Source organism: Tachysurus fulvidraco, chromosome 1, assembly GCF_022655615.1.
Source record: "Tachysurus fulvidraco isolate hzauxx_2018 chromosome 1, HZAU_PFXX_2.0, whole genome shotgun sequence".
NCBI classification, from domain to species: Eukaryota; Metazoa; Chordata; class Actinopteri; order Siluriformes; family Bagridae; genus Tachysurus; species Tachysurus fulvidraco.
This window is the reverse complement of record NC_062518.1, coordinates 11009671-11029889: the sequence shown is the minus strand read 5'-3', so window position 1 is coordinate 11029889 and position 20219 is coordinate 11009671. Positions and strand designations below refer to the sequence as shown.

At 42.7% G+C, this 20219-nt stretch overlaps 1 protein-coding gene across 1 annotated transcript in view; it reads left to right on the top strand.

The window, feature by feature from the left end:
• The window catches only part of ankrd11 (ankyrin repeat domain 11), a 105167-nt gene that overhangs the window by 72607 nt on the left and 12341 nt on the right, over window positions 1–20219 (top strand). Inside the window, exons 3-8 of the mRNA XM_027157535.2 lie at window positions 6963–7108; window positions 11451–11589; window positions 18216–18389; window positions 19296–19496; window positions 19696–19838; window positions 20027–20171. Of these exons, the coding sequence (XP_027013336.1) occupies window positions 7022–7108; window positions 11451–11589; window positions 18216–18389; window positions 19296–19496; window positions 19696–19838; window positions 20027–20171 (889 nt within the window). The 5' untranslated portion in view covers window positions 6963–7021. The remainder of the gene's footprint in view (window positions 1–6962; window positions 7109–11450; window positions 11590–18215; window positions 18390–19295; window positions 19497–19695; window positions 19839–20026; window positions 20172–20219) is intronic.

Here is a 20219-nt window from a genome sequence, read left to right as displayed (position 1 = left end):
TGATCAGTTGGGTTTGCTTGTACACACTTTTCTGCTGTTTAAGAGGAGAAAGTTGAGTAGCTTTCATAGCTTCATGAGCAAGTTACCTGGGTGTGCTGTGTTTAGATCTGTCGTGCAGAGCGGATATGTGTTTGATTCCTCTTCTGATTTTTCTCCCATGACTCCGGCTGAAACAGACACGCAGGCTGCCTGCAGAAACAGAGCACTAAGTGAATGCTTAACCTGCAGTCAGGCATGCTTGTACCAATCCCAGGCTGAATTACACCCTCCTTACATAAGCCACCATAGCCACATTAGCCACATTTTGCATTGCAAACCAACAGTATACAATGCTATCTAAGCCATGCATTGAGCACATGCCCACTCTGCTGTTTACACTCGAAGCCTACTGCATCTCTCCATGCAAATACATTCAAACATAAAGTTGCCCCGAGCACTTTTTATCACGTCCTCACAGGATTTTGGTAGACTGCTATACGTGTCCAAATATATGTCTAGCCATTTCACTCTTATGTTATGAACTGCTTTTACTTTCCTTTAAGCCATAAATCAATCTTTGTGAATTTATCATAGAGTTTGAATTGTAAATTCAGTTTCCTCGCCAGTCAAAACAACCCAGCGTGGCGCATCACATGACTCCTTGCATCGAGTCTCCCTTGTTAGCAGGCAATTGGAGCACGAAAAATGGGCAGAGGGCCTACAGCTCTGCTCCTGCCGGTGCTGAAATTGAGTCTGGAATCTCCTTGTGTCACATGGCTCGCACATGCACAAGCACTCGTTAGGCTGTGTGTCTTTCTGTTTGTGTTGTTGCAGTGCACAAGGTGAAGTGATGGACACGAATGTCCGTGACCTGAATGGACGACCTGAAATACACACACAGTTTCATTAACACTCCAGTCCACTTCTATTCTTACTTCTTCAATATATCTCGGTCTCATGCTCTTGCTGTCCCTGCCTCCCTTCCTGTTTTTCTCTCACTGTGTCAGCTACTAAGAAGCACGTGCCCCTGTCCCTGAATTGCTAGGCAACAGGCCTTGTGTCTGTATAAGAGAGAGAGAGAGCGAGAAGCAGCTCCCTCATGATACTCTTCGTTCCTGTTTATCTCAGAGTTAGTTGGATAACATTCTGCAGGAGGAAGAGATGCAGAGGTAGTCTCCAATGCAGCAGAGCTTTGCCGCAAGCTATATTGGTGCTACACACACACACACACACACACACACAGCTCAGCTGCCCACATGTTTGATAAATTCACTACAACTCATTCTCTCTTTCTGGCCTCCCATCATATTTACGAAGGATATGATGGGCTTGTCCACAAGTCCAAATCCACCACTCTTCCTCCCTTCTCCTTTCTGTGATGGAGAGATTATGGAAGAAGAAGAATATAGGAGACTTAGTCTCCTGCCCCTCGTTCCCCTTCTCTGCCTTGTTTGTCTTCTCCCCTCGTCACACAAAAGCCTCTAATGAAATGAGTCTGTGCCGCTCGCCAGCCGTTCAGCCAGTCGCAGCTCGGCGTCACCTGGAAACAGGAGCTGACCTCAGCAACATTATTTACACACCAAAGTCCAGACTACACTCACAGCTAATGCAAATAGCCTGTTACAGTGCACACGCAGGACACAAGAGGAAAGACACCGCTCAGATCAGTAGACTGCAACTTTGGTAAGCAGCCAGCTTGCTAAATAAAGGCTAACCCATCTGGAAGACAGCTGCCCTCTGACGAAAAATGAGCACTTTCCAAAAGTATCACAATTTTACATTTTGCCTGTAGTCATAGCTTACAAGAAATAATGAATAAATAAGTTCTCAGCACTCAAAACCTGACACTGAAAGATGCCATTTCAATTAAAATGCTGTCCAGTGAGACAGGGACATTTGAAGGCTTCGGTTACTAAAGCAGCTGGATACAGAATGAAACGCAGCTTGAGTGTCTGGGCTTCATCAAGCCTCTACCTTTAATACCGTTCAGTGTACATACACAAGGCTACAGTATTTCTGTCAGATTTGTCGCTGCCACTGGTCTGGACAGCATATCTCTGAATGTGTGTGAGTACACAGACACTCAAGTACGCACGTGTCAAGTAGTAGACAGCGTCAAATCTATTAAATAAAAATTTACAGAAAACTGAAAGGGAAAAGAAAGTTCAGGAGGTGCGTCCCAAATCGCATACTTATGCACAGTGTCTTTACATGGAGCTTGAAGTTAAATTGCTCATTATAACATGACTTGTAGCTTTTACAAACCCTCACTTAACATTCACATGTGCTGCGTTAAAATGATCAGATTTTTTTTGTTTGTTTGTTTTGTTTTTGTTTTTTTCTTCTGCTTTATTATAAATAAGCCCATGACATGTGGTCATGTCATGCCACGTGTTTGTGCCGTCTAGGTTTATTTGTAGACACCAGTCCAAGAATCCTAACAGGATGAATAGGGTTAAAAGCTTCTGTTGTGAGCTATTAGGTTTAATATATGGACTGTTGTTTAAAAAATGTAGCCTGTGGAAGAGTGCGGCAGGACACTTTTTCTTTTTATAATGCCCTTGAAATGCGTTTGTGATCATTTTCCTCTTTGATAAGGGACAGAAAAGCAAGGTGAATGCTGATTGACACCGTAGTACCACCATAGATGCACATGGCATGTCATGCACATGCGTTCATACCAGAGTGGCCCTGCATGCTAGGATTATCCCTAACCTCCCTCTGTACAGTTGTACGCAAGCATGTTTCCACACTGAAGTCAAGAAGACGAGGAGCCTCAGCCTTTACATTTGTCTGTGCATGCAAACACTCAGGCACCCACACAGATGCTCTGTCTAATGCCCATTGACTTGGTGCAGCTGCTGAGCTGGAGCTATTTTCCATTGGAGGCATGAGGGACAGGTGCACTCAGTCCCTCTGGAATACACGAGTGGAGTAGACATGCTGAAAGGAATTTGTAGAGGAAGAGGGGAGTAGGCCCAGCATGCCCTTTCATCTCTGTAACACTCGCTGTCGCCAGAGTCGGCCCATATTAGTGCTGCGCTCGCTGTGTGTCCCTGTTCGTGCAAGAGAGTGACAGAATGAGATGTCCCGCAGTGAGCCGAAGCGATGGCCTCTATCTGACCGCGGAAGGTGGGGGAGAGACGGAGAGAATGAGATACAGGGAAAGCGGGGCTGTGAAAACACTTCCCTCAGCTTTGTTTCTTTTCCATCACCGTGACACGTTTTATACTTATTGCAACAATACACTCATGGCAGCTATAAATACTTTAAGCACTTATATATTAGTGCTTTAAGTGTATATATATATATATATATATATATATATATATATATATATATATATATATATATATATATATATATATATATATATATATAAATAATGGACATGCTGAAAGCGTTCGGCAGTGTATTTGGAGCTCTCTGTCAGGATATGAGCCAGACTGGGAAAGGGCTTGAAGGTGACTGTGTGAGAGGGAGAAATTTGTCCCAGTTATAGAAATAAACTAATCTCTGGAGAGAACACAGCGTTTCACGGGACATTTACACTTCTCCTGTCTCTCGGTTCAGGGGTCATCTTTGTTTCTTTGACTGATTTGTATTGATAAGCATTCATTGCTTCTTCTCAAAGGGATTCGAGGGCAAAATGCTTGTGTTTCCAATTCAAATCTGTGTGGTCTGCGTGTGTGTGAGCCAGAGGGACAAGCCGGTTTGGACAGCAGGATTAAATGCAGCTTTTTGTGTTTGGCCAAGCGCAGGCCTTTCTGCACCGTCAGCAGGCGAGAGGAAGCACCCTAAGCTCAGACCTCACTCATATCTTTCCCTGTGAGGCCTCAACTGCGAATGAACTCGCAGCTAGAAATGAAATCTAACATCCTCTATCTGCCCAGAGTTATCAAGTGATCGTATGGTCTACAGAAACTTCTCGTCATTTGATTCATTAGATAGTGATTTCTGGTGTGTTAAGCAAGGTGAACTCTATGATTGATTGCTTTATGATTTTAGCCCCGATTTTGCTGATGTGAATCTTTGGTAATGAGTTAACGTTAGTTATCTCTGGTCAAGGCCACTAACCCTGATGCCATTGAGCGTTTTTTGTTGTGTGTTTTGAGTGTGATCCCTGCTACGGCGCTAATTTAAAGGTGACCTAGCGGCAGACAGCACTGGCCAGCGATCATTTGAAATGCTAACTTGCTCCCATGAATTAATTAACGCTCCTCATACAGTGAGTTGCAAAGCTTAAACATATGCAAATAACATGACATTATTTCCTGAAGAAAGAGAATTTAATGTTACCCAGTCATGAGAGGTCCACACTCCTCTTCCTTCTCCTCCTCCTCACAGGACCAACGTTAAAAAAAGCTCATTGTATATTCTGCCGTGGAGAAGGGCTTGTTTTGATGTGTGCATGTTGGACAGTAGGGTACAAGCAGAAAGTAGCCCTCATGTGATGAATTAATGCTTGCTGCAGGCAGAAGCGGCTCTTTCAGAGACGCGAGAGCACACACTCTTGACAGCAGATGCTGTGTTACTTATGATTGAGGAAAAAGACAGAGGAAATGAAGAGTGGCTGTAACTGTTTCCTCTCAGGCAACTGCTGCTCTTCGTGTGTGTCCCTCTTCCTGCCTTGAAAAAGTTCACAAACACACTTACACAACACACAATAGCCTTTCTAAATTTTGTCCAGACACAGCTCACAGGAAGCAGAACAACAGAAATCAAAATCTGAAAGTCTAATAACGTCTGATTCTTACTTCTGTTCCCGTGGCAGAGACCACGAAGGGACATATAATAAGATATGGAAAAATTAATTACACACCACACACACACACTTTTCAGCTTCTGGAAATGTAGATGAATAATGCCAAACTTCTATCTACGTCTGTCTTAAAATAGGCTCCAGTAGCGCAGATTGTTCCAGAACATGTGTCGACCTATTTTCAGGGAAGTGTGGAAGTGTGTATGTGCTTCTGTTTATCTCCACCACTGACTGACCTTTTAGCCACTTTGAAATATGAATTTGGTGAGTTTTCTGAGGACATCTCATGTTCTTCATGCCAGGAAGAGAGACAAGCTGTATTTGTCTTTGCCTTTATGAGGGTGTGTGTGTGTGTGTGTGTGTGTGTGTGTGTGTGTGTGTGTGTGTGTGTGTGTGTGTGTGTGTGTCTCTGTCTGTCTGTGTGCGTGTGCGCATGTGCACAAGGAACGGATATAAATAGCTGTAGAGAGCTGCAGAAGGACGTGTGTGTGGCGCCACAGCACAACTGAGTGCCAGCGTTCCTGGGAAGGGAGGGAGAGAAGAGAAGGAGGGCAAGAGGGAGATGGAGAAACAGAGCGGAATGGAGGGAGGAGCTGTTTTCTGTTACGCACGGCACTCTGGAGAAATTACACTACGGCAGGGAGAATTATTATGGCCCTCTCGGCATATGATTTATTCATGTTCCATATCGTGCAAGCGCTTCGTACAGGGGAGAGGATGCTTTTAGCACAGCAGGAATACAGAGGAGCTCGAAAATGTGTGTGTGTGCGCGTGCGTGCGTGTGTGCGTTAAAGGCCCTCCCAACATTTCTGCAGTGTGTATTATGCACTGCAGTGTGCCAAGCGTCTCCGTCTTGCTCTCAAGGTTAATATCCTGTGATCTCACCACCATAATAAAAGAAGATCCAATCTTTTTTTTCTGTCTGCTGATTATTTTTTTTATTAGGTTTTGGGTGGCTCTGCTGTTTCAAGCTGATTTTTGCTAGGGCTGCATGACGGTAGTTAAATGCTGAATTATTTGGGGTAGATTCAGGATAAGTGGTAGTGATGTGGGCATTGGGCACCTGATGGGTTCTTAAACAAGGCCCTTAGGTGCTCAGTCTCAGTTGTATGTCGTGTTGGACAGAAATATCAGCTCAGCATCATTTTATCAACAGAAATGATACACTTCCTGGGGAACACTGGGGAAACGGGCAGGAATACACCCTGGCTGGGACTCAAGTGCATCTCAGAGCATCACACGCACTCCCTAAAAACTTAATGTAGCCAATCTACTTGATGTGTTTATACAGAGGAGGGAAGAAACCAGAGAATGCTGAGGAAACCGTCACAGATACGAGGAGAACATAAAAAGAGAATTTAACAAGATTAAACATGCGACCCTGCATTGTTACCCACTGTGCCACAAGCTTATTTTCTTTCAAATTGATAAATAATTCAATCACAACTCAAATTAATTATATATTGATCTTTAAATGCTGCGTATAAACAGACAAAACGCAAACAGCATGTGGGGCTTAGAATTTAATATTCTGGAGTACCTTCATTTAGCATGAATATAGCAGTCGGTTGTCTGTTTTATTAACGTGTGTATTATAATAAGGTTGTAAATAACATTGACTGGCTAATTACATTTTCAAAGATCTGAAATATATTGAGGCTAAAGCTCTATCATTTAAAGGTTGTGGCGCCTTTCGGAGAGCCGCCGAAGCTTTAAAGCGCTCGACTGCTCAGCTATAGGCTAAATCAATTTACATAAACTTGTCGTCCACATAAAAACATGCAAATGTAGCATTGTTCCATACTGTTACTGTGTAATCATGGCCAAGGGTATTAGTGTTAAATGCAAAATTTCTAACATGCATGCATGCTGACAACAAATTTCATCATCTTGCTTGTTTTTTTTTTGTTTTTTGTTTTTCCCAGCTTTTTTTTCCCAGCTTTTTTTTTCCCCCCAACGTTTGCATTTAACTGCATTTTTACAAAATGCCATGGGTTTGGCATAGCAATCAAAGCTAACCTACACTTAAAGGGCACTGCTGAGGGAGCGAGACAGCCGAGCTGTGTGTAATTGCTGGAAATGGAAAGCTTGGGGTTGTGTGACTGAGCAGAAAAGTTTTTTTCTGGGGAGACAGGCAAACAGGTGCTAATGTCTCTCCCTCTTTTCTCCCTCTTCTTTCTCTCTCTCTCTCTCTCTCTCTCTCTATCTCTCTATCTATCAGACAGTCGATGACGACGCGATGGAGGCGTGAATGTGGTTTGGCGTGGCGAGAGCTGAACGATGCCCAAGGGTGGGGGTTCTAAAACCCCCCAGCTGGAGGACTTCCCACTCAGCACCGACATGGTGGAGAAGCAGGGTGGGAAGAAGGTGAGATAAAGTTACATTCATAACACACACCCAGCTCATCATGATGACCTGATAAAACCATTAGGTGCAGTTAGGAGACAGTCTGACACTGGGCTTGTGAAAGAGCTCCTGCTGTATTGATTATGACCTAAATTCAGTCCTCGAGAGACACGCACACATTATGTCTTCTCTGCTCCACATCGCTATTAGTGCTTCTTCTCTCCTATGTGTTTTAGACTTGCTAGATTTCCCTCTAAACCCAGTGTGACTAGTTGTGTTTACTCTTTCTGTACATGTTTCGTATCTCTAAGCGTTCTCATGATGATACAGAATTGCACTCGCTCTAACAGCAGCTCCAGATGGAGAACAATGATGTTGGGTCAGTGGTTAGCTCGAGCTCAGAGTTATGTTTCCAGCACACGTGTGTGTGTGTGAGTGTGCGCGAGTGTGTGTATATGTATGTACAGAGTTCTGGGTAGGATTGCATCAGACACTGCAAGGGGGAGGGAGCGAGAGCAAGAGTGAGTGAGCATGAGAGCATTGCTAGGAGACCAGTCACTAAACACAGCCACTCACGCAGGCAGCTTTGAAGCGAAACGGCGGCTCACAGCTGTCATTCCGTTCAGCTTGGTTTTCAGTTTTTCTCTCTCTCTCTCTCTTGGATTTCTACATCATTACATGCTTTACTCTTGAATGTATACAAATACAGTGTTGTATTATTCATGTCTTGCGTCAATATTAGCACTTGAATTATTAGTAGTGTTTATTTTTATGCATGTTTTAGTGTTTTTCACATCACTTTTAATGCAATACTTATTATTTAGATAGTGTTATTAGAACACTATCACTGTGTAAGAACATATAGCACTAACCCATATATTACAATATACAGTGCTGGTTTAGTATAATATGGGTTATCGCTTTACAAATGTGTATATAGTATAATACAGCCGATACACATGTCTGTCTATATATCTATGTTTATAGATAGTGTGTATATTTGAATATTTTACTCTGTTATAAATATAAATATGGTCAGTATGGTTGTGTTTACTTTCCTGGACTGTATTTACAATTGTTTTAGGCAGAATGTCGACGTTTCTTTTTACGTTCTCACAACCGACCTACAGTAAGGCAGTGTGAGCAGGCGGTAACATCGTGGTCTCATGACACTGGGAGTGTTCTTCGTCTCGGGAAGGAGGGAGGTTGGGAGAAGGACGCAGGGGGAGAGGCAGGTTGTGGGAACAGCGCCATGCTGCATTCCTGCTCAACCTTATCTTGCCATTTTCAACTTCCACAAAGAGCTCCTTAATTAGCCTTCATTAGCACTGCCAGCAGCCTGCCAGAGCTCCAGCTGTCCCGGCTGCCTCCAGAAAAACAAAAGGCAGCAAAAAGAAATAAATAAATAACACCATACATTGCATAAGTGTAGTTATTCATATTTTTGAATTATGTAATAATGGTGTCATGATTTCCAGAAGCACTGCCGTTAAAGGCTTTGTGCCAGCGGATGATTACAGTGCATTGATTAGGGAGGAAAGGAGTGAGCTCGTCATCACATGTTCACTCGGTTATATAACTGTAAATTACAGTGGAAAGAGGGCAATGGATTAAGGATAGAAGCCTGAAACTCTTGAGAACTTGCCAGCACTTAAAACGCACTTCTAAATTGTGTGTGTGTGTATGTAGCATTTACGCTGATGGTGTGGGTGGCAGACACTCATTCTGCTTTTGGCAAGGCATGGAGAGCTGTGTGTACGTGCATACGTGTACATGTGTGTGCATAAATATGCGTGCAAGTGCACACACACAGTTTTCTAATCAGATAATAATGTGGCACATCAAACATGAGAATGGGGGAAAACGTTATCTCCGTTACTTTAACCACAGCATGGATGTTGGTGCCCAAACGGCAGGTTTATTTTTAAAAACTGCTGATCTCTTGAGATTTCACGCATAACCGTCAGTAGAGTTATACAGAATGGAGCAAAACATAAAAACAGAGTGAGCAACAGTTCTGCGGGTGGAAGCACCTACCTTTTGTTGATATTAGAGGGCAGAGGAATTTGGTCAGACTGGTCTGAGCTGCCAGGAAGGATATATTAACTTATATAATCACTGTTTCACAACCATGGTGAGCAGAAAAGCATCTCAGCATGCTCAACACATCACAGGTGTGAGGTGGATGAGCTACAACAGCAGCCCACCACATCAAGTTCCTCTCCTGTCAGTTAAAAATAAGAATCTGAGGCTGTCATGGGCACAGAATCATCCATTTAACTGGACCGTTAAATAAACATCACCTGGCCTTCTGTCCAGTTCAAGGTTTGATATGTTGAGTATTGTTGGATGCTTTTCTGCTCATCGTGGCTGTAAAGAAGTGATTTGCGTTAGTCTGAACTTCCTATCATCGTAGACCAGTCTGGTCATTATCCTCTAATCTCACACTGCGGCTCACAAGGTGTTTTTTGTTTTGTCGCAGCATCGTGTGTAAACTAATGGAACTTTTTGCCCATCTGGCACCAACAAACATGCCAAATTTCATACTTGTATCTGTATGTATTTATGTGCATTGCTCTGCAGTCACATGATTGGCTGATAGCTGCATGATTGTACAGGTAGACCTAAATAAAGTACACCGGTACATGATTCAAGGCCAAGACTGAAATCACTGGGTGGTGGTAGCTCAGTGGTTAAGACACTGCTGGGCCCCTGAGCACTGCTGGACCCCTTAACCCTCAGTTGCTCAGTTGTAAGTCACTCTGGATAAGGGTGTCTGCTAAATGCCGTAAATGTAAATCACTGTTTGGGTAACATCGATGCCCTACACGCAGAGGACGACCGTGAGAATATCTGAAATAGAAAAGCATCGTCACTGTCTGTATTTAGAGAGATCAGCAGTTGTACAAAACATCCCTCTCAGAGCTCGTGGTTTTTAATCTTGCCCAGGCAGGAGCAGGTGGTGGCAGGTATGATGTATGTGTGACGAAAGCCATACCACATTTCCAGTAAGGTTCAGTGCATCAACATTAACAGCCTTCATTTAAAAGCACATCAATCAACTACCTCGTTTATACAGACATGTCCATTTTACTCCAGAAGCAGCACAGCACACGTCACATCACAACCACACCAGGACAATTTTGCATGTTAGCATCGGTCGGTCTAAATAGCAAAGTGTGTGTCAGTCAGAAGTTTGACAGTTTGAAGGTTAAGCGACACCCGAGCGTTCGCTGCTGCGGGTATTGATCTGACATCCAGTACAGCTTTTGCTGTGCTTTTTTTTTTTTTTGTTTTGTTTTTTTTTAAAAAGTGTTTTTAGATTGAATACACCATTTAATACTGCACTGAGAATTTAGCTATTTATAATTACCCCAGGCTGATAAAATGACCTCGACATTTTCAAGTCTACTTTACAGGGTGCAAGGGTCTTTCATCTAGTTCATGCTGCATGTGTGCTTTTCACACAAGTTTTCAGCTAGGTACAACAAATCAGTCAAATTTCATGTTTGTTTTTGCAGTGCAGGATTAATATATAATAAGCTTGATAGGGAAAAATAGGGTTTATTTATATCATAATTGTACATAAATGAACTGCTAGAAAAGTGTTCTTTTAGTTTTATATCTTGCACATGCTTTTTGGATGCCAGCCAAGATTTCAACATTAAGGTAAATCACTAGTTATATCATAATATCAAAACTCATGGCGTTCCTCTGGAGTAAACAAAGAAAATGACTGGCTACTGTTTAGCACGCTGACGACACACAACAAAAAGTGATTTATATGTAAAAGATTGTTTGCTTCAAAGCTCGCCTAAAACGTAGCAGAGCATTCAGCGTAAAGAAACGTATTAGACTGCGTCTGAGCAGAGCATGGAGTTGAACGTCACTGCTGTTAAAACACAGGAGCTGTGACCTTTATGATAATGACTAAAAGCTTGTAGGAACAGTTAGTGTGATGTTTGTGATTAAATGCTGTTTAGCGCTTGCTGGCCAAATGTTGGCCTTGTTGCTTATAGTATTAAACACCGGTTCAGTCAACAGTTAGCCAGTGGTTAGCAGGCTAGCTCAGTCCACAGAACCATAGCCACTACAATGACTCATTGTTCAAATGGATTTATTAATCTGTGGTAGGTTTAAACAAGACCTTCATTTGGCGCACAGCTTTTTCACCTGATAAAGTTGATCATATTTGTTCTTATGATAATAAAAAGGCAAAGAACAACAATTTCTTCTTGCTGCCAATCATCATTTTTCAGCCAGGATCTAGTTGTTTGTTTCCAGTTCCAAACCCTGCTGATTGGCTCAACAAGTTTAACATTGACCGAAATCTTTTTCTAACATTTTCGTCTCCTTTCCCCAGGATAAAGATAAAGGCTCGTCAAACAAGACTCCTAAATTGGACCGCAGCGATGGCATCAAAGACATGAAAGAGAAGGCTCCAAAGCGGAAGCTTCCCTTCACTGTCGGAGCCAATGGAGAGCAGAAAGATTCAGACTCAGGTAAGGAGGCAGGGCCAGGCCTTTGAGCTGGGGATTGTGGGTAACAGGAAGAAAGGTGGTGTTTTGGAAAGGGCTGCATGGAGTTGTTTTGTCTGTACTGGAGTGCACTGTTCTGGACTAGCAGGAAGCTTGAAAACACAAACATGGCGGCAGTTCGTAGGAAATTATTGGACACGATGGGCTGAGGGTTTTGGTAAGTCGTCCATCTGTGTTTTCTCTAATAAAAAGAGCCTGCTCAGTGCTTAGTGAGCTCAGCTTGGAGGATGGTGTAATTATTTGGTAATGAGTAGTTCAGAGAGCTTTCTTAATGAAATGGGTTTAGGTTAAATTGCTTAATGTGATCTCCTGCTTGAATGTGTCTGAAGGATTGATGTGAGCAGTATATATTTGCTGTTTTTTTTTTTTTTGTTGCATGTTTATGAATTAGTAGAATAATGTAGAATATTGTTTTATCACAACATTATTTTTGTCTTCCTAAAAAAATATGTAATAGTAGTAGCAGTATATGAAGTGGTTGTGTGTATACGGATAGTGTGGTTGGGTTGTATCTTTCTTTTCTTTTTTGGACCTTATTGCTCTTTCTGACTGATCAGACTGAGCTCAGGCCCTCTGTAACAGTTCCAGGGCTGTTACTCCCCCCATTTTCACCCATTAGGCGTGAAATCTTTCCCTTTCTCTCGCCCCATTCAGACAATGCCTGTACTGCCTATTGTGATGCTAACTCCACGGGTGGGGGCCTCCATTTTCCCACTGGCCCACTGAATGTCTCTCGCTCCTTTTCTCCCATCAGATTATGCTGTTGTGCTTTATTATGCATGCCCATATTTTCACCCTGTCAGCATGTCAGCAATTGGTTCATAATAATTTACCAGCCATCATTCTACTTTTAAGTTGTGTCTTTGTGTCACCCTGCTATTATTAGAACCTTAGCTTCACAGCTCTACCAGGTAACCCTGTGAGTTTCCATTGTAGGCTTTGTTTGGTGTGTAATAGTGTTCATTTGGTTGTACAGCTCAGACCAGGCTTTCTGCTTTGGGCCTGATTTTTATGCCAAGTCATCGTCAGTCCCCTGTGGATATTTTTTGTAATACTTGGCTCCATTCCTTTTCTCCACTCTGTTTAACGCTTTGAGTCATGAAATTTGTGTGTGCGCCTGTGCGCACGTGCATGTGTGTGTATGGGTTTGTTGACCTTATTTGCTCAGTGGGATATGTGACACTTCAGGCCAGTTACCTTTGTGCTATATTCACATCAACAGACACACACCATACTGCTGACTTATTAAACGTGGCTCATAGACGTTTTCATCGAGCTTAATTATGAGAGAGAGCGCTAGATAAAACAGACAATAGCTGTACTTGGAAAGCCATTTGAAGCTGCAAGGAAGCCATTAGCTGCAGAGCACCTTCGAGGCCAGTGAAAGCTGAGACTGTGTGCTTTTATTATGTAATGAGCTGGTGTGATCAGCACCGCACCCTTCACCCGTCAAGGAACAATCTAAGAACCGTTGTTCGTTTATTCACTTCGTGCACAGTTCAGGAATATCTGTGTGCACCTACATCTGTCTGTGAAACGAGTTCTTACTTCACATCAGTGTCATTTGCTCAGTGCAGGCATACAAATATGGCATTTCTTCTTATGCAACCAGTGTAATTCTTATGATACCAGACTTGTGTACAACCACAAAAGATAAGCTGCACCTTGTCCCCAAAAGGCTGATGTACATAAAAGTCTGTGAGTAAAGGTAGAGGCACTGCTGGCCTTGTGCTGGCTCAGCTCTGTTCACTTTCATTTTCTGGAAGACTCCACTTGAGATGCATAATTCATCTAGCTGGTATTTTTGCAGCAGTGTTTTTCCTTCCCCCCCCCCCTCTCTCTCTCTCAAACTAACTCACTCTCTCGTTCTCTGCTGCTCTTGTGCTTCAGTGCTTTCTGCAGGCAGCTCTTGTACAAGAGGCCTGCGGAATATTTCTTTCTCCTCCCCTTTCTGAAAGTCTTTGGAAAGTGCTTGGATTCTGCTGGTCTCGTGTCACACACTTGCTGTTTTATAATATATGAGATTGAATCCAGTAACTTGCTGCAGCTTGCTGCATTTTCTCTTAGACTGCTGTTTGAAAATGTAACAAAACTTCCTGCAGCAGCACAGTAAATGATTTGGGGCTGCTTGGTAAAGGCACAGAGTGTTTGGGAGATGTTGGGAGTGCGTGTTATCGCTCTGGCTGGAATGAGTGGGTGGGCTTATCATCGCCACTAACATTCACCACTCTACTGCTGTGCACACCAACGCTGCCAGGCTGAAATCTTGGCACACACACACACAGACACACACACACTAACACAACCACCAATTGGTTTCAAGCTTGGATGCTTACCAGATGTATCTGCTAGCTGCTGGTACACTGTGTGCCTGCTAGCTTCCCTTTTTTGTTTTACACTTTTCCTTTAATCTAGCCTAGCACTCTCCCTAAAGCGTTACTGTATATCAGAACACAGACTGGTTGAGTAGTCCTACATGTCCAGGAGCTTATATTGTACTCGATGGATGTCCCTTGTGTGTGTGTAGCTTGTAGAGATAGACCTGTTGTGTTAATGCTCCTCACATGAAAAAAAATGCTTTTTGTGGTCCACTCATGAGTTTCCCCCTCTTCATGCTTGACAAATCACAGGGCATTTTTTACTGTATCATAATTTCTCTTCCCTCCTCCTTTGTTCCATTCTGTCACAGTGTTCTTTCATCTGTAGCACAAAGCAATGACACAACATCCTGTGGGCACTTCCTGTCTCTTCTGCCTTCATTTCCTGTTTTCTCTGGGCAGCTTAAGAAGAGTCTCTCTCTCGTGTGTGCGTCTCCATTTCTCGCTTACTCCGTATCATCTCATTTGTCTCTTTCACATCCCTTTTCCCTTTTTTTTTTAATCATATGTTTCCCACAACACACTTTCCTGGTGAATTAACAGCCCAGCGAGGCTGAATTATACAAGTCTTATACCGCACAGCCGGACACTGCTTTCAGATTTATACTATGAGGGGGGAAAAAATCCAGTTATTGGGATATTGCTTCCCTAACACCCGCCTCATTCCATTTTTTCCTCTGGCCTTCCTGAACTCTCAGACTCCTTTGTATAGATATGAGACGGGCCCCTGTTGGTCAACATATGTTCTGTATGCTGGGTTTGTAACTGTAAATGTGGACACTAGCACAGTAACAGTCGTGCTTCATGTCCCGGCAATGGGAAGTCCCCTCCATGGCAAGTCCCCACCCTCTACAGTGACCCAGATTCTGCTGCTTTCAGAAACACAGACCCACAACCCACACCATTTTCATTTGGATTAGTACAGAGGCTAAAAAAAAAACCCACAGACTCCATTACTTCAAATGTGGGGTGAAAATCGCAGTCGGTACCTAGAAATATCTGTGGGAAAGATTTCATCATTTCACAGTTTTATAGAAGCACCTTCACAACCCAGCAAGGCTCACTCAGTGCTGTAGTCACCGGGGCTGTAACTAATAATAAAGCAACACTTGTATAGCTTAGAGTTGTTTTGTTTTTTTTGTTTTGTTTTGCATTGGAGCTGAAACCTACCGTGTCTTTATTCGACTGAATTTCTAGCTTTGTATGTAGCCGGACACGAGTGTTCCTGTGCAGGATTACAGCAAATGACTGAGAACACAGTTAAACTAATTCAGTCCATACAAGACTCGAGTTTTTCCTTCCGAATCGCTTATAATACATCCGTCCAGAACATCGACCCTCATCATAACAAAGTGTGTTTGTTGTTGTTTTGTCAGTCCTATTTGTCAGTTACCAGTCCAGTAACTTTGCTGCCTAGACTAGATTGAGAGAAACAAGTTTAACTACTTCGATAAGATTATGGACAAGCAGCCCACGCATTCTCCTTCACACATCGTTACATAAGCCATTGTCTGTGTTTTTCTCACCTCATATTTCAAGTTTGTCTGCTTCTTATCTCATGCTTAGGGCTTGCGTTTCGACACAAAAAAAGGAGGAGAAACGTTTTGTGTCACGTTCATGTAGCAAACTCAGGCCTCACTGGTGAACCAGTGCCCCTTTTCCACCGAGGCAGTTTGAGTGCTGGTTCGGAGCCAGAGCCTAATTTAGAACCAGTTCTTTCTGTTTCGACCGCCAGAGCACCGGCTCCAAACCAGGAAAAGTGGTTCTTAAGTAGCACCAAAACGTTGCTGGTCTAGACTTAAGAACCGCTTGCGTCAGGAGCTGGGGGCGGGGCTACTGTTAGCGCATTTGATAATGTACCTTAAGTATACTAATGTTTAATACATTTTTACTTTACCGCAATATGATACATTATCAGTACACATGATAGTAGGTAGTTACATGCTAAGGCTACATTTTTTTCTGTGTTAACGATAAAATAACGTTATGTACTTTATCGATTACAACCTCCTTTTATACAGATTACATTTAGCTGCACGTACATGTTTTATTCGCCGCGTTTGGATGCGAATGTAGGTTCGCAAAGCCATGAGCATTAACAGTAAAGCAACATCCGCCATTGTTGTTGTGTTTGTGTTTGCCGCTGCTGCGCTAACGTTTCTGGGACACGTGACACGTATACAGTGACGTCACACTTGGCGCTGTGATGGCTCTCTAGCCGGTGGAAAGGCAAACCGGTTCTTAGAAGGTTCGCCAGTGGAACCAACTTTGAACCAGCACTAGTGCTAGCTCTGAACCAGCACCCGGTTCTTTCCGGTGGAAAAGAGGCACAGGATTGCTGACTGCAGCGGCTTCAACGAGTTAGTTTCAGGCTTGTGTGAATCCATCAGATGAGCCACGTCTCAGGCGTTTACACCAGACCAATAATAATAATTTAAAGCTTCTGTAATGGAGTAGTTTAGCACTCTTTTTAAAACCGGCTCCCATGGGTGCTTTTATGGGTTCTTTTCTCGTGTTTATTTGATTATTCTGACTATTTCAGTTATTGGTACATTGCATTAGGTGGAATCATTACTTTCTACTCTACATTGCTTTAAGAAAACATGCTTGTGTGTCTTAGACAATATTAAGGTTTCACATAATTATTTTTAATCTTGACCGTGTTAAAGCATGACGTCGACTTCTGGAAAACATGGATAGTTTTGTTATGGTTTAATGAGCCGAGTCGCAGACTCCAGGAAGCCATCTTGGTGAATGCAGTCTGATCCTAGATCTATAGGCCCCTCTATTTGTGCTCACTGTGAAGCCTGCACACAGCTAGCTCTGCATTTTTAGCTCGCCTTTTCTTCCCACCGTGGAAAAACATGTTTAGACTGCTTCTGTGGCTCCTGCAGTTTGAGTTTGAATCAGAGGAATGTGTCTAAGTGGCAGATGTGTGTTGAGAATGCATATGGGTGGGGGTACATTAAGTGTAATCGTTTGCAGATGTTGGCGAGAGTTCATCAGATCTGACTGTGGAAAGTAATCCCTGGAAAGAGTTGTGTGACAGGAAGTCTTTTTGCTGCTTTGCTTCCTCTCTGTATAAATTATATTTGTGGCCTTGAGCAAATCACTGTGTTAAAAGCAACAGCATGAATGCTTGTAGATCTTTCATAGATTAGATGAGTGCTGAAACCTAGATGATGGCATCTGGTGTAGCTCATTTGTTTTTATTAGCAGTTCAGGTTTGCGTGTGTGTGTGTGTGTGTGTGTGTGTGTGTGTGTGTAGTTGTGTTGTTGGGTTCTGTTTGTTCTTAAGACTGCAACTGTAAGCCTCACTGTAAGCTGAGAGTTTGGGTGAAGGCAGTGTAATGGACCGTCTCAGTGCATTGTGGGAAAGATATGTTTACAGTCAGATGCTGAAAATAATTGACAGGCGTGTCTTTAGAAGTGCAGCTGCTTTTGTCCGGCTCCTCATCTACGCTGTGACCTTGGCTTAGCCATGATGAAACCAACACCACCCATTTTGTAATTGCTGTCAGGCTGCCAAATCACACCCTTAAAGAAAGACACTGGCACACAGACACACACTAAGTGCTCCTCCCTCCCCGTGGGGATTCTGGGTAATCCTGCTCGGCTGCTGCAGGCTCTCAGACTCTCAGGGCAGACAGGGAATTCACTTGGGAGTGCAGGGTTTCACTTCACTTTCACAAGCATCTGTGAAGGTTTTTACTCATTCAGGTCATTTTGAAATGTCTATTAAAAGGAGGTCAGATCCGCCACACTTGTGGTTTTGTACTCACCTGAGCGATTTCTTATGAAGATTAGAAACATTAAAATCATAGCTCATATTTGCCTAGGCACCATAAAGTGCAAAAACACTTAGAGCCAATATGAACTTATCTTGCGTAAATAATAGAGAAAAAATAGATGTAAACGTGCATCGGAGCAAATTCAAAATGCAGGAAAGAAAATCTGATTCGCTCTTATTCGAGTTGGTTTGCCTAAATTTGAAGATTGTGATTATGGTGTGGAGAAATGTGAAGAGTCCAAAAATTTCCAAAGAATAAAACACAAATAAACATGAACAAATACATAGAACTGAAGGTTCCGAGATTGAGATTTAGAAACACACTTCAGATTGGTTTAAAAAAGCTCCTAATCCTTCTTATAATCAGTCACTGGGGCAGTTCATTGGGTCTAACTCGGCCATTTTTTTCTCCTCCTACACAGAGAAGCAAGGTCCGGAGCGGAAGCGCATTAAAAAGGAGCCCACCAACACCAGGAAGCCAAGCTTGCCGTTCGGGATGGGCATGCCAGGAATCCGGGCTGGGTACCCGCTGTCCGAGCGGCAGCAGGTGGCTCTTCTTATGCAGATGACGGCGGAGGAGTCAGTAAACAGTCCAGGTGTGTGCTTGTCATGAGCGCCACGTCCTGCGAACCCCCACAAGCTCTCGCTGTCCCTGCTGCACTCTCTCATGCCATGCTTCATTAAAACACACATCACAGTACTTAATTAGAATTCCATTTAACAAGATAACCCTCATCAATTCCCATTACTACAGCGAAATGGACCAAAATCTTAATCCACTGCTGTCTATGACAATCGAAGTGTTTGTGCACCTCTTCAAAACATTTCCTTAGCCTTCAGCTCAAACGTTTTTTTTTGTTTTGTGTTGTTTATTTTTCTTACACTGTTTTTACAGTCTGGTGGTGTTCAGTGATATATAACACAGGAACTGAACATTTTTGCATTGGATTTTGTTTTATCATTCAAGAATGCTAGCCTCTTAACTCAGACTGACCTCTTCCTCTTCAAGTGGTTGCACATATTTAAGAAAAAACGCGTGTCCTTGCTGTGAGTATTTCATATTCTTACCGTGCACTGAAGTATTTTATATTTTTTGCTGACGAGAGGGAAAAAAGTTTAAAACGCTTGTCTGCACATAGCATTTGGTTCTTGATGAATTCCTACATCAAATATTTCAGTCTTTGTGGGTTTCTGCATCTGGTGCATCACATCCTCATCCGTACTAATCACAGATAGCATATTAACTAGAATTATGTAATTATGTAATTAGAATATTAACATTCTGGATGATACCGTACATAAGAAACCATAGGAAACTATTTAGTCTGGCAAAAGAGCATAAAACCAATCCAGAAACAAAAGGCCACGGTTTTAAATGTGCTATGTTGTACAAGACCGCCATCCAGAGGCAGCTGTGGGTCATCATGCTTTTTTTCCTCTATGCAAACTGCACTATATTATGCGCCTGAAACATACCATTCTATATTTGGTTTTGTTTTCAGACACAACACCAAAGCATCAGTCACAGTCAAATCTGGGTCAGAAGGGAACACCAAACTCTGCCTCCAAAACCAAAGACAAAGTGAATAAGCGGAATGAGAGGGGTGAAACACGGCTGCATCGAGCAGCCATCCGCGGCGAGGTGCGCCGCATCAAGGAGCTCATCAGCGAGGGAGCTGATGTGAATGTAAAAGACTTTGCAGGTGAAGAGTGCTTTCATTGTTGCACCCTCACAATTAAGCCTGAGAGCCATACAGTGTTAGTGCTTATGGATTGTGTTAGTTTCCTTTTTTTTATATATATATATGTACTCCAAAAAACAAACACTGCAATATATCATGCTTGGTTTATATATAATTTTTAAGAAGATAAATAATAAATGTATATCGTTGTGTATTCCAGGCTGGACCGCACTTCATGAGGCATGCAACAGAGGGTATTACGAAGTGGCCAAGCAGCTGCTGGCAGCCGGGGCCGAGGTCAATACCAAGGGCCTGGACGATGATACGCCTCTACATGACGCGTCAAACAATGGCCACTTCAAAGTATGTTTTTGCTAAAGCATGACAGTACATCACACCAGCATTTCATGGTTTTTGGTTTTTGGTTTATTTTTATGCACTTTTTATTTTTCAGTAAGTGAACTTATTCTTTGCTTGACCCAGCCTCTGACTGGGCTTCATTAAATCCCTTTTCTTAAAAAAATGTTTGTATGGTTGTTTGTGATTTCAAGGTGGTGAAGTTACTTTTGCGGTATGGTGGGGATCCTTGTCAAAGCAACAGAAGAGGGGAAACACCGCTGAAGGTTGCCAATTCTCCAACCATGCTTAATTTGTTGCTTGGAAAAGGCACTTACACCTCTAGTGAGAGCTCCTCAGGTGTGTGGTATATATATCATTTATTTTAAAAAGCCAAATACAAATTTT